Genomic DNA, 14,169 nt, shown 5'->3' on the forward strand with positions numbered 1-14,169 from the left:
GGATGAACATGAAAAAAGAACAGACTCAGAAATAACCTGAGGAAAGGGTGGTGAGTTTGTCATCTTACTTATTGTTTAGGAAAGTTTTGAAGATGTTTTTATTTGACTAATGGTTTATTGTTGCAGTGTTGTTTTGCTGAAATGTTATTTTTAAGTGTATTTCCCTACATATGAGTAGGCGCATCTTTCTGTAAACTGCTACAAATCCTTTGGGAAAGCTGGTGGCATAGTATATAGAATCTCTAAGGGAGTGACAGACAGAGTAGATGGTATGGATGGGCTGATTGGACAGGCCATATGGTCTTTATTGACCTACATTTTTCTACGTTTCTATCTTTATATGAACCCTTGGGAATTACAAGAAAGTCACAAACTACCTTACTTTCAGTAGATCTGATGGTTCTATATGGGTGTTTTATCCCTCATCTTTTGGCGCTAGAATCTGCTTCACGGCTAGTACCCAGCTGTGCCTTTTTATCCCTGGATTTGCATGTTTAGTATCATCTTTCCATTTTAAATTGCAGCTGACAGAGCATTTTGACCCCTGAGGCAGGTGGTTTGCCGCCAAAACATGGCCCCTTGTTGGGTCTTTCCAAGTTGAGTACTTTGTCAATAAAATTTTGGTTCTTCACGCCTGGCTCCTGGAAGTTCTTTGGTCTACCCCTGCTACTTCCTCTAGGTTGGAATAAAACATCACACACTATAAGAACCAATCAGATCTCATTTCATGTGCAAACATTTATATCCCTGCTCTGGCAATAGCCACTGCAAGAGTCTGGGGGATTCGCAGGAAAAGTTACTTAGAATTTCTAGGGATATACCATCTTTAGTGTATCATATAATATGCAGTGCATGCTACCTTATGAATTTACACACCTTGTTAATCAGCACACACACTAAAAAGTTTTAATGTGTGTTAAAAACATATTAAAAAGATGTGTGAAAGAAACTGAATAAAGTATTTAAAAAAATAGAAAAAGCGCAAACAGACTGAAAACAATGTGAAAATGTTTGCTCTGTGCACATCTTAGAGGGCACAAAAAAATTTAAATAGTAAAGCCCGAGTATTTCTATTTTCAGTAAGTACTTGTGAAGTACTGCTCATTACATGAAGGGTGCAGCCTTTTTTAGGAACACAGATGTATATTTAGTGCACAGTGATGTTAAGTAAAACCCCCGTGGAGGGTAATTTTAAAACAGGATACCTATTTTATGAAGGAATTATAGAACAGAATCTTGAGAAATGGAAAATAATGAATGTTACAGACTACATCCAGTTCTGACTGAAACACTGCAGACACAGAGGCTGTTGGGATTCACTCCTGAACATTTTTTGATGCATTAAGTTTATCAGTTCTATTTTCACATGACACAAAGAAACCTGGTGTTCGGAATAGAGCAGAGGCTCTCAACCTTGACCTTGGGACACATCCAGCTAGTCAGATTTCCAGGATACCCACATGAATATGCATGAGATAGAGCTGTATAAAATGGAGGCAATACAGGCAAATTTATCTCATTAATTTTCATTGTGGGTATCCTGAAAATATGTATGCTCACTAACTCTACTGTATGCAAAGATTTTTTGCACATTCATTAGGGATATCCTAAAAACCTAGCCCATTTGCAGCCCTGGAGGTCTGAATTTGACAGACCTGCTATAAGGCTTAAAACTGTAACTGGTCCTAGCTTGCCTTGATTACTGTTAACAAGTATGCTAGACTCAGCCAGGCTTTACTTAAGCACCCTCAATCTGTCCAAAATAATGCCATTCAAATTCTCTGCCACGCCTGAAAAAAATGAAGGTCACCACTTTGCTTTTTCAGCACCACTGGCTTCCTGTCCAGTTCAAGACTAAATGTAAGGTTCTGATCCTGGCTTCCAGGGCTTTTTACATGGGCTGTTCACTTTACTTGGGTTCCCTCACCCTCCTTGGGAACTTCGCTCCTCTTCTAATTTCCAGCTGCTAATTCCATCAGTGGCACATGCTCACCTGGACTCGATTAGACACTGTCCCCCCGATATACAAAACTATTTAACCAGCCAGGAATGGCTTCTGACTGGTTAAATAGCATTTAAGAGCCTAATCGTGGATATTCAGCGGGAGATAACTAGTTATTTCCCGCTGAATATTCCAGTTAGCAGCTAGCTGCTAACTGGCTACATTGCGCAACATAACTGGTTAAGTGTTTGGCTATATTGAGCGGTCAATATAGGCCACTTAAGTAGCAGGCCTATCTTTGACCACTTAAAAAGTTATCGGCATAGCTGGATAAATATCGGCATAGCTGGATAACTTTTTAGCGGTCAATATAAACCCGAATATTCAATGATGGTCGCTGGATTGCTCTGAGATCCTTTCAAATATACATACCTTTATATTTATTTTTTAAAGGTTATTGTAGTTGCAGTGCCTTAATCAGAACTGGATGTAACCTGCATTATTTTATAAGGGTGCAATGTGTATGCATATACCTTTATAGAATTGGCTCCCAGAACTATCCCTAGTAGTGAACAAATACTGTTGCATAGTTATACCAGTTCTGAGGCAGCTGCAAGTACGTCCATATACTCTATGTAGATATGGGCGTTTCTCTCAACTACCTCTTCCCCCCCCCCCCCCCCCTCAGCTCGAATGTCACCCAGGGAAGGTCTACACTTGAACTGCATAAAAGTGCATGTATGCTTGTCAGGATACAAACTTGTATGCATGTACATGTGCAATTTCCAAGTGCAAAACTGGCTTTACACACGGAGAGGCAGGTACAACCCTAGCCACCTTTCTGAGCAGAGTGAATGGGCCATGCTAGTCTGTATCTGCTGTTATTTACTATGCTACTATGAAAAATTACCCTCCTAAAGTTTACCCTATATTAAATTAAGGCAATCAATACATATTTTACTCACGCACAAAGAAATTCAGTGATTTCTAAAGTAAATGAATTAGCTAGCTCTGATATAAAAATACATTTATCCACTTAGAAAAATTACAAAATAGAACAATCCCTTCACATTATCTACAATACATTTTACACTAACTTCACACTGTAGTCCCTAAGATTCATTTATACTTGTAGTTGAAGCCTGAAAGAAGTTTCAGCATATTCTAAAAGGCTAAAAGAGGACAGGATGGTATGATCATTTCCCACTTTCAAGCAAAAAAAGAAAAAGAAAAAAAAGTCATCCTTCATATCTTTCCATCTCTGAGATTAACCATTTCCAGTCTAAAAGCTTCTTTTAAATGGCAGGGAGGGTACGTCTCTGGTGCACTGTTAACTCCGGGTGCCACACATCCACAATGAAGATCAAGCGGTAAGAATCTGCATCCTGCCACACCTCATGTTCGAAAGAATCATCAAAGATCAGCACTTTTCCTTCATCCCAGCTCCTGAAATAGAATAATACTCTGGTCACCTTTTGTCTTGTCTGTTCATCTTGACTAGAAGGTAAGCTCCACATAAATGGGTCTCTCTCTTATACATATCTGTATGCCACTGGATTTGTCTACTAGCACTACAGAAAAGTTAAGGGAAAGGGGATGGGACTTGATATACTGCCTTTCTGGGGTTACAATCAAAGCAGTTTACATATTATATACGGGTATTTATTTTGTATCTGGGCCAATGGAGGGTTAAGTGACTTGCCCAGAGTCACAAGGAGCTGCAGTAGGACTTGAACCCACTTCTTCAGGATCAAAGTCTGCTGCACTAACCACTAGGCTACTTCTAGTTAGGTAGTGGCATGGGCATAAGGAGGAATTTCTCAAGTGGTGGGGGGGGGGGGGGGGGGGGGGCAAAGTCATTTATGCATTATTCAACAGAGTGCTTTGGATGACAGTCATATTTTTTTTTGTTCCAATTTCTCTATTAATATCTTTCAACAATTTACAAACACCTTCATAAACAAAAATTGCCATTGGAAGTACAGAGTCCAACCTATATTTGTTCTACAAATGCATCCAATTAGACTGATAATTACTGCAGTAATCACTTCTTTTGTCCTCTCAGCCACACGCCCTTCATATTTATGAAAAGACAGTGTTCCACACTGAGGCACAGCTAACAAGAAATCAAATAAATGTGTATCTCCTTTAGAAATTGGGGTATGCAAAACCATCAATTTCCAAATAATAATCTTGTATGTGAGCGATTCATGAATACCTAAATTAGTCGAGATCGGTGTTCAAATATCTGCCCAATAATCATGAAGATGACCACATTCAAAATGGTTATATGACATCTGCGTCATACACATTCAGCACCTATTTCCTGAACTGGAGACACAATTCTTACATAAAAACTCCATGTTAGCATAATATTGAGCTTTAGCTGCACGCACAGAACACAGACCCTCACCAAAGAAAAAATAAACGACCACAAAGTGAAAATAGGAAATATGCAGACAAAAATTTAACTGAAGCACCAAGAAGCCACACTGCATGCAGTGCAACACCAGAGAAAGAGATTTGTTTCTCCTTGCATTGCACAAAATATAAAGACAGCAGCTATCACTAGACTAGAAAGAAAATTCTTTTTTTTCCCCTACCTTTCCTGTCTGGCCATTTTATTGTTCTAATTGTGTTGGATTCTGCTTTCCTTTGTCTTAACTCTTTTTCCATTAGCCATTTCCTCCCCTACCTCCATTGTTAACATTAATCTCTTCCTTTTAGCTGTCTTCCCTTCATTTTTCTGCTTCTCTATCTGTATTTCACTACTTCTTACCAACCAGTTCTATCTCCCTCTTTTTACTTACAACTACCTACAGCTTTCCACATCTTTCCTTCATCCCCACATATTCCCATTCCCAATTGATCTCACCTTTGCCGGTAGCTCTCTCTTCTTCTCTTCTACCTCCATGCCCAGCACATCCCCTCTCTCTTCTTCCCCAGATCCTGAATCTCCTTTCTTTCTCTCCCCCATCCAGTGTCTTTCATTCAGCGTCCCCTCTCTGTCTCTCAAGTCCCCTCATCCAGCATTCCCTCTCGTCTCCCTAGTCCCCTACCCCCATGTCCAGTATTCCCTCTCTTTCTCTCTAGTCCCTCACCCCATTGCCAGCATCCTAGACATATCTCTCCCTGGTTCAAGTGGTTGAGAATCTCCTGCCTGTTTTCATATTCCCCACTCTCTTTTGTGGTCCAGCATTTGCCCCAACCTTTGTCTCTATCCCAGGTTCCTAGCTAAATCATCAGACCATTCTTCTAACATGGTGCCACCTTCTCCCACCCTGCTATCTGCCAACACCAGCCCTTTATCTGGAGGATGCAGGAGAAGCTACAGTAGGGAGGAAGGTGCTGGATCTGTGGGTGGAGGTAGGGGCAGTCTCAGGAAATAATGGTCATGGCTCCCCCCACCTTCACCTCCCATTCATCAGAGATTACTAGTTCTGCATCTACTGCAATATTTCTAGTTTACTGTCTGTGGCGGTCTTCCTTCCGCTATACCTTAGTATGCATAAAATGATCTGTCATTTCCTGCCCTAGCAACGGATTCTCCTCTTTTTCTGTTTCAGCCATACACTGCACGTTCTGGTCACTAACGATGTTTTCTGATTCTGTCAGGTCGATTACCGGCAGGTAGCCCTCAGTCTCGACATCGAGATCTTTAAGATAAAGACTGAAGTTTCACCCTCTCTTCAACAACAAGGGTTGTTTACCCCTTCTGGTCCTCTGTACATTAGGAGTTTCATAAGACTCCATATTTAGCTGCTGCGTCTTTCTGATCCCCAATAAATGGAAAGTATTTAGAATTTTATTTATTTATTTTATTGCATTTGTATCCCACATTATCCCACCCCTTTGCAGGCTCAATGTGGCTTACAATACATCATGGATAGTGGAAATGAGAATAGGTAAAACATTTGGAGTTCCAGAAGGGTTTGTGTTGAATGGTAATGGAATGCATAAAAGTAAGAGACAGAAGGCATTGATTTACATTCATGGTATAAGTGTGAGTTTCACATGACTTGGTCTTTGTGATAAGTCTTGTCGAAGAGATGGGTCTTTAGTAGTTTCCGGAAGTTGGTTAGTTCATTGACCGCTTTCAGGTTATGTGGTAGTGTGTTCCAGAGCTGTGCGCTCATATAAGAAAAGGTTGATGCGTGCATTAGTTTGTACTTTAGACCTTTACAGTTGGGGAAATGAAGATTGAGGAATGTGCGAGAAGATTTTTTAGCATTCCTGGATGGTAGGTCTATCAAGTCTGACATGTATGCTGGGGCATCGCCATGGATGATTTTATGTACTAGGGTACATACTTTGAACGTGATGCGCTCTTTGAGTGGGAGCCAGTGTAACTTCTCTCGTAGGGGTTTTGCACTCTCATTTGGTTTGCCAAATATGAGTCTGGCTGCCGTGTTCTGGGCTGTTTGGAGTTTTTTGAGTATTTGCTCTTTGCAGCCAGTGTAGAGTGAGTTGCAGTAATCTAGATGACTGAGGCCTAAAGATTGAACCAGATTACGGAAGACGGTCCTCGGGAAGAATGGTCTTACTCTTTTTAATTTCCACATTAATTGGAACATCTTTTTGGTTGTGTTTTTCGCGTGATTCTCAAGTGTTAGGTGCCGATCAATGGTAACACCAAGAATTTTCAAGGTGTCCGAGATAGGTAGGTTTAACTTTGGTGTGTTGATGGTGGTGAATTTGCTTGTATTGTATTGAGAGGTAAGTACTAAGCGTTGGGTTTTTTCTGCGTTACATTTGTACCCCACATTTTCCCACCTATTTGCAGGCTCAATGTGGCTTACATAGTACCGTACAGGTGTTTGCCAGTCGGTGGATAACAAATACGAGGTTATGTTGTGCTCGATTGAGGTAGGTGTGTGTCAAGCACCATGAGGTGGTGTCAGGCACAGAATGGTGGTGACCAGGGGCGTATCTGCGTGGGGCCACAGGGGCCTGGGCCCCCGCAGATTTCGCCCTGGCCCCCCTCCCCGCCGTCAACCCTCCCCCGCTGCTTACTTTTGCTGGCGCCGAGGTCCGACCCGCAATCTCCGTTTTTCGTCTTCCTCCGTGGCCATGCTTCCAGGAAGTAACGCTGCAGTGCTGATTCGTTGAATCCAGTTCGGCGTCTGACGTCAGACGTCGAACTGGAGTCAACGAATCAGCACTGCAGCGTTACTTCCTGGAAGCATGGCCACGGAGGAAGACGAAAAACGGAGATTGCGGGTCGGGACCTCGGCGCCAGCAAAAGTAAGCAGCGGGGGAGGGTTGACGGCGGGGAGGGGGTGGAGAGAGGCGGCGGCGGTGGCGGCGGCGGGGGGGGGGGGAGGGAGGCAAAAATGTGCCCCCCCTCTCTGGCTCTGGCCCCCCCTACCGCCGGATTCCAGATACGCCCCTGGTGGTGACGCCTTTTTTTAATGGCTTATGGTCACGTGCTGCTCTTATGAGTTGTCCTTAAGCTCTGTCTGCAGACTTGCGCAAACATACCTAGTTTTGTCACATGTTGTTATGTTTTTATATGTGACTGTGTGAGAGATTTGCTGATCTGTACCTTGAATATTTAGTACTCAATGCCAAATAAAAAGCATTCAGATAATTCCTATTTTCTATTTTCTTTATGTGGAGAAGAGGGAGGGGTTGTGTGTGGGGATTCTGTGCTGTAAATTGATCTCACTGCGTCGTGAAAAAAAAAGCAAACTTTCCCTTTTGTACTGCCGAGGGGGAGGGGTCGAAGGGTGGAGGCTATAGATCTCAAACAGAGAATGGCAAAGAGGAAAGCCTGTCCTTCTTAAAAGCAGGCAAACGACTTTGTTCATAAAAACCCTCCGTTGTGATCTCTCTTGAAAAGAAAAAGCAAGCTGAGAAAAAAAGATGATCCAGCTTAAAAAGGTGTCCTTTCTTAAACAGCTTTAAAAGGTGTTTTTGAAAGAAAAAAAGATCTATTTTTTCTTTGATTTGAGAAATGTGCATGCATTTTGAAAGAAAAAATGTCTACTTTTTTCCTTTGAGAAATGCGCATACGTGACTAAATTCTGCCGAGGCTGTAGGGAGCAGTGTTGGGGATATTTTTGACGTCACTTCCTATCATGTGACCTCATCCAAGATGGTGACTAGTAATGAAAACAGGAAGTGACGTGATTCATAAGGTGGTGGGGCTGCCATCATGAAAAGGGGGTGTAGTTATGATATCACTTCCTGTGATATCACCAAAGGGGTGGGGTTTGGGGGTGGGACTATGTAAAAGGACACCCCCCCCCCCAGGGCATACGGAACGGGTTGTATTTTGTACCCCTGAATATTTTAACAGGGTGGATTAGGATTCCTTAGGATAGTAGAACTCAGCTATTGTTAGGGTTCGAAGGGTAGAGGGTGGTGGTGGTGGGAGGGTTTATTATAGTTGCTCATTGTTATTATTGTTTTCTACAGTGAAACCTCGGTTTTCGTCGATAATCCGTCCAAAAATAATCGGCGAAAACCGAGGCAATAAGAAATTTTTCTTTTACATGAATAAAAAAGACTAATGTATAGAATAAATGAACATTTAACATGGCATTTACCTTTAGATTGGCATTTCTTCCTTTAGATTGGCATTTCGTCCTTTAGATTGTAAGCTCCTTTGAGCAGGGACTGTCCTTCTTTGTTAAACTGTACAGCGCTGCGTAACCCTAGTAGCGCTTTAGAAATGTTAAGTAGTAGTAGTGTTAGTGAAAACTCTTCTTGGCGTTTGGAAGACGGAGAGAGAGGTGCAGATATTATTGTTTGGGAGGGGGATCCCCCTCCATAAGGACAGTAGGTATCAAGGCACTATCTGAGGGGGTCATTTCCCTTCTTGGTCTTTTGGCACTAGGACCAGCTTCAGAGTCAGTGGACCCATGTTGCACAAGAAAGCTGTCCAAAGAGGTTTATTTCTGCCGCCTCTTTAAGATTTGCCTAAAATGAGGCAAGACATTATCATTAAACAAGGCAGACACGGCCTGCAACAGCTTTATCTGGGTGATTTTTCTCCACAAACACCTGTACTTTACTCCACATGGAAAAGATGTCCTTAATCTCTGAAGAAGGCACATTCTCCCCTGTCTCTTCCTCCTTATCCGAAGCAACTTCTTCATCTGCCGTCTGTTGCACTTCTAATTGAAGCTCTTGCAGCTCTTCAGTGGTGAGTTCTTCATTGTGGTCATCCACCAACTGTTCCACATCCTCACCACTCACCTCCAAACCTATGGACTTCCCCAAATAAACAACTGACTGCAAAACATGTGTAGGGTCATCAGGTGAAGGCTCTAACCCCTCTAAATCTCTCTCATGCACACATCCTGGCCATAATTTCTTCCAGCCACAGTTCATCGTCCTAGATGTCACTCCCTGCCAAGCCTTATCTATGAGGCTAATGCAGTTGAGAATGTTGAAATGGTTTTTCTAGAACTCGCTTAAGGACAATTCTGTATCTGATGTCACCTCAAAGCACCTTTGAAACAATGCTTTTGTGTACAGTTTCTTGAAATTGGAAATGACATTCTGGTCCATGGGTGGATGAGTGGTGTGGTATTAGGGGGCAAGAACTTCACAGTGATAAAACTGAACTGCTCAAACAATGCATCTTCCAAACCTGGAGGATGTGCAGGAGCATTGTCCATTAACAGGAGGCATTTAAGGGGCAAATGATTATCCTGGAGGTATTTTTTCACACTCGGGCCAAACACTTCATTCATCCACTCAATGAAAATTGGCCTCGTGACCCATGCTTTCTTGTTTGCCCTCCACATCACACACAATTTACTTTTGATCACACCGTTTCTGCTAAATACTCTAGGAGTTTCTGAATGGTACACTAGTAAGGGCTTCACTTTACAATCACCACTAGCATTACCACACAACAAAACAGTTAGCCTATCTTTCATAGGCTCATGTCCTGGCAGTGCCTTTTCCTCCTGTGTAATGAACGTTCTCTTTGGCATTTTCTTCCAAAACAGGCCAGTTTCATCACTGTTGAAGACTTGTTGGGGGATGAATCCTCCAGCCTCTACATAATCTTTGAATTTGGACACAAATTTGTCGGCACCAGACTTGTCCAAACTCGCACCTTCGCCATGCCTAGTAACACTGTGTATGCCAGTGCGCCTCTTGAATTTTTCGAACCACCCTCTGGTGGCCTTAAAATCACTTAGTAAACTAGCACTTGTCCCAGGCATGTTCTTAATGAGATCAGCATACAACAGTCTGGCCTTTTCACATATGATGGCCTCAGAAACAGAATAGCCATCTAACTGTTTTTGATTGATCCAAATTAATAATAAGTGTTCCACAAAATTAGCAGCGTGGGCACGCCAACGAAAACCGAGACAAATTTTTCGCTAACAAATTTGACGAAAACCGAAAACGACGAACTCCGAAGTCAACGAAAACCGAGGTTTCACTGTATTATAGACACATTAGCTCAAAACATTGATCTACTATATAAATAACGTTTTTTTCTTGTTCCACTTAAGCTGTTGATTATAGTAAACGGAGACTTTATATGGAAGCCTGAGATAGACCATATTATGATTTTGTCATGGTAGTATCACCTAAGATCATTGTGCTCTTTTTGTGGACTATAACTACTTTGTCCTGGATGTTTCGCTTTATGCTGCTCGTCCAATCCCTGCTGATCTGTTTCGTTTCTCTATAGGAATCAAATTCTCTACCTGTATATCTTGCAGTTTCACCTAGGTAAGAATTACCTGCAATTATTCAATCACTATGAATTTGAATAATTAAGTATTGTTACTTAACAGTGACTAGATTGTATAAACTTCACATATCACCCACAATGCATGCAGTGTTAAAAACATTTTCTCAAACCAAAAAGGGAACACATATTACTAATGTCTACCTATGTCAGTGTACATTATATCTGTGAACTTAAAGATTTTGTATTTGATTTAATTGGATATAGATGTTTACCATATATTATATATGTGCATTATTTTTGGAGATTGATGTTAATTTTGGGTTCCTAATTTATTATTCATTTACTATTAGGATTTTATACTCGTTTTTTTAGCGATTTGTATACTTGCCTTTTATATATATTATCTATAGTGAAGTCTGTTTTTTAAGCTGCATACTTGCTTTTTATATTATCTGTGGTGATGCTCTTATTATTTAACTTTACATCTAGATTTATTTTTATTTCTGTTTTTATTATTGATTAAGTTGTTATGCTTTATATGTGTTTTATTGCTAGACCCCTGAGGCAGGCATTGTTTACGCCGAAACACGGCCCGTGTCTGGTCTTATCTTAATAAAGGACTCCTGTTGTCTCAGTCTTGAAGGCCCAGTTGTGATCTTTTTTCTACTGTGTGCTTTTTGTGTATACTGTATACCCTCTCTTTTGGCTTTGTTGATAACTTAAAAGGAGGCATTAATTGGTGAGACTGGAACACAGTATTAGCTGAAGCACTGACTAGGTGACAGAATTCTTTAATCATGTGTTCCTGGCACAAAGTCTCAAGCCTCTTCAGATGCACTTGCAGGATTATTAATATTTGAGAAGGCTTAATCTCTAGGAGCATCAAATCATCTGCTGTTCAAGGTTTTTCATATAATCTGTACAGCCATTTTCTGCTACATATCCTCCTCCTGGTGATGTTTCTGTGTACGTATTCCTATTGGTACTAAGGGGTCTTTTACAAAGTTACGCTAGCGTTTTTTACCGCCAGCTGATTTTTACCGTGAGCTAAAAACGCTAGTGTGGCTTTGTAAAAGGCCCCCTTAATGATCTCCAAAACCAGCAAAAGAAACATTTCAAGTGCAAATCCACATTTTCACTCTGTAGATACCAAACAATGTATACTATGGTGGCACTAGCTGTGGGCTGAAAAATCTTAGCAAAAATATTGGTGATGTGTAGTTATTTATTTTTAAACTTAAAAACATTATCTGAGTGGGAGATAATTTATTCTTTCTGTTAATATCCTTAGGCAGAAGGGTGCTCTGATCTGGGAAAGAGAAGTGTTGCTGGGACCATGAGAGCTATCTAGAATGCAGGGATATGTCATGTTGATTGAGGCACTGCTGATGCTCAATTTCCTTTTTAAATTGTGAGATCATTCTCAGGAGAAGTAAAAGAAAGTAAATGAGTTGAAACATTTCTTTTTTTAACTGAGCGTGTTTGAAAGGAAAAAAAGACATCTGCTCACTTTTTGTTGTTCAGAATATAAATCGGAAAAAAGAAACTCTTTTATCTAAGTCTTCATGTCCAGTATGAAGCTTCAGATACTGCTGGTCAACTAAAACACTGTAGAGCAAAAGCAAAATATACAAAATGTATTCACATCACAAAAAAGGCAATGATGGCCACATTTCTGATTTTCACTGAAACCCAAAGTTTGTTCAATGGGGCTGGTGCAGAGGTATTCCTAGATTTGCATGACCATAAAGACTAGTGAAGCGCTATTAGAGGATATTTGCATGGGAAGTTGGTAATTATCTAAAACATACAACCACAGATGAGCCACTTAAGAGAAGAGGGAAAAGGCTACTAAAAAAAATACAGATTATCTTAAGAGGGTCGTAAATTAGCATACCAGTATGCAGAAAACATTGAAGAACATCCAGTATGGAAAAGCAGTGACACAAAGCATTGGCACTTTTCTTTCACACGGATGTTTACTTCTAACAAAGAGGAAAAAACAATGGCTGCTTCTAAAGAAACTATTTTGTATTTTGGATAAATGGCATAATAATGAATACTCTGTTCAGTTAACTGGTCTTAAAACCCACCACTGTCACAGAGACAACACAAAGAGGGAACAGAGGTAGAGGAGGGTGTCTCCTGCACAGCACAATTAATGCTAGCAAAGACCTTAAGTTTCAGTGTCAAGTGGGAACTGAGAAACATCCATTCATCCTTCCAGCTGAAGACACGAAATGTGTGGTGGGGGCATTCTTCCAGTCAGTCTTGTACCGTGGGATCCTAGTTTCTTTTTATCCTTCAACAAAGGAGAAATGTAAACTCTATTGGCTCTCCCTTGAGTTGCTAGTTCATGTTTATCTAACCTGACCATCTACTATGCTTTTTGGGAAATGATGTAGGTTGATCTATGATCACTGAGTACCTGATAAAAGCCAGTGGTAAAATGCACATCACAAATATAATACAGAGGTACAGCCAGTGCAAAGAAAGCCCTATGAATTTTAGGCAAATAATATAGTTGTACTACCCAGATTATTCTAGTGTTTGTAAAGCACATGCATTCAGCTTAATGGATTATGTGCTTTGTGAAGTCAAGTAACCATTGTTAGGTAAATTTTCAATGTCATGGGGTAATCCTCTAGCTGTTACTTTGGCCCTATAAGATCATCTCCAAATGCTGATTTCACCTGTGTGTCTTGTATTTTGCTTTCATTTTCCTCTGTTTGTTGCAGTACCATAGCAAAGGACCCAACAGAAGATTCTGATCCTCCACTCTTTACATTTTATTATAATTCCTTTGGTCACGTCCCTGTGAATAGAGCATCTGGCTGTAGACTTTCTGATCAATATGTCTATGTTCTGCCAGCTGGAACTCACCTTGAGCTCCTTTAGCTGTCTTTTATTCAGACTTTTCTAGGCTTGAGGGTGTGGTACTCTGCTAAGGGGTGGAATTCAGTTCCTTCCTCTCCCTGAGCGCAAAGGAACTCCTTTTTTAGTCTTTCCAACCCACTAAAATGATGTAAAGAAATTACGCCAAGGGGTAACAGTCTATTGTCTGTCCATTTGGGAACAAAATAAAGGGGTCAATATTCAACGTGATATAACTGGAAAGGAAAACCCCTTGTCCGGTTAAATCACCTGTGAGAGGCTAAATGCTCATATTCAGCAGCAGTTAAACGGACAATGCCATTGAATATCACCACTAACTACCTCTGACACTATCTGGACAGTGCAGTTGTGGTCTGTGGGTGGAACCTGAACAGTGCAGGTGTGGGAAGAGCTTACGCAGAGCCGGTACTTAACAGGATAGCGGCGATATTCAGTCCACTAACTGGGTAAGTAAGTGGATAAAGTTTGGACAGAAATAAAGGCTGTCATTACTTTTATCTACTGAGCTAACTGGACAACAATCTGAATATCAGTCAATGCCCAGATAACTTCTGGTTGACTGCACATAGAAACATGACGGCAGATAACGGACAAATAGCATATCCAGTTTGCCCATCTTCAGCATCCACTATCTCCTCCTTTCTCTAAGAGATCCCATGTGTCTGCC

The 14,169-nt window shown here is 41.0% G+C and overlaps 1 protein-coding gene across 2 annotated transcripts in view; it reads right to left on the reverse strand.

Moving 5' to 3' along the window:
* Positions 1-2,631: 2,631 nt before the first annotated feature.
* Positions 2,632-14,169, reverse strand: part of ASPH (aspartate beta-hydroxylase) — a 438,964-nt gene continuing 427,426 nt past the window's right edge. For both annotated transcript variants that reach the window (XM_030214873.1, XM_030214866.1), the window contains one exon: positions 2,632-3,388. In XM_030214873.1, coding sequence (XP_030070733.1) covers positions 3,238-3,388 — 151 coding nt within the window. In that variant the 3' untranslated portion in view covers positions 2,632-3,237. The remainder of the gene's footprint in view (positions 3,389-14,169) is intronic.

This window comes from Microcaecilia unicolor, chromosome 1 (genome assembly GCF_901765095.1).
Source record: "Microcaecilia unicolor chromosome 1, aMicUni1.1, whole genome shotgun sequence".
NCBI classification, from domain to species: domain Eukaryota; kingdom Metazoa; phylum Chordata; class Amphibia; order Gymnophiona; family Siphonopidae; genus Microcaecilia; species Microcaecilia unicolor.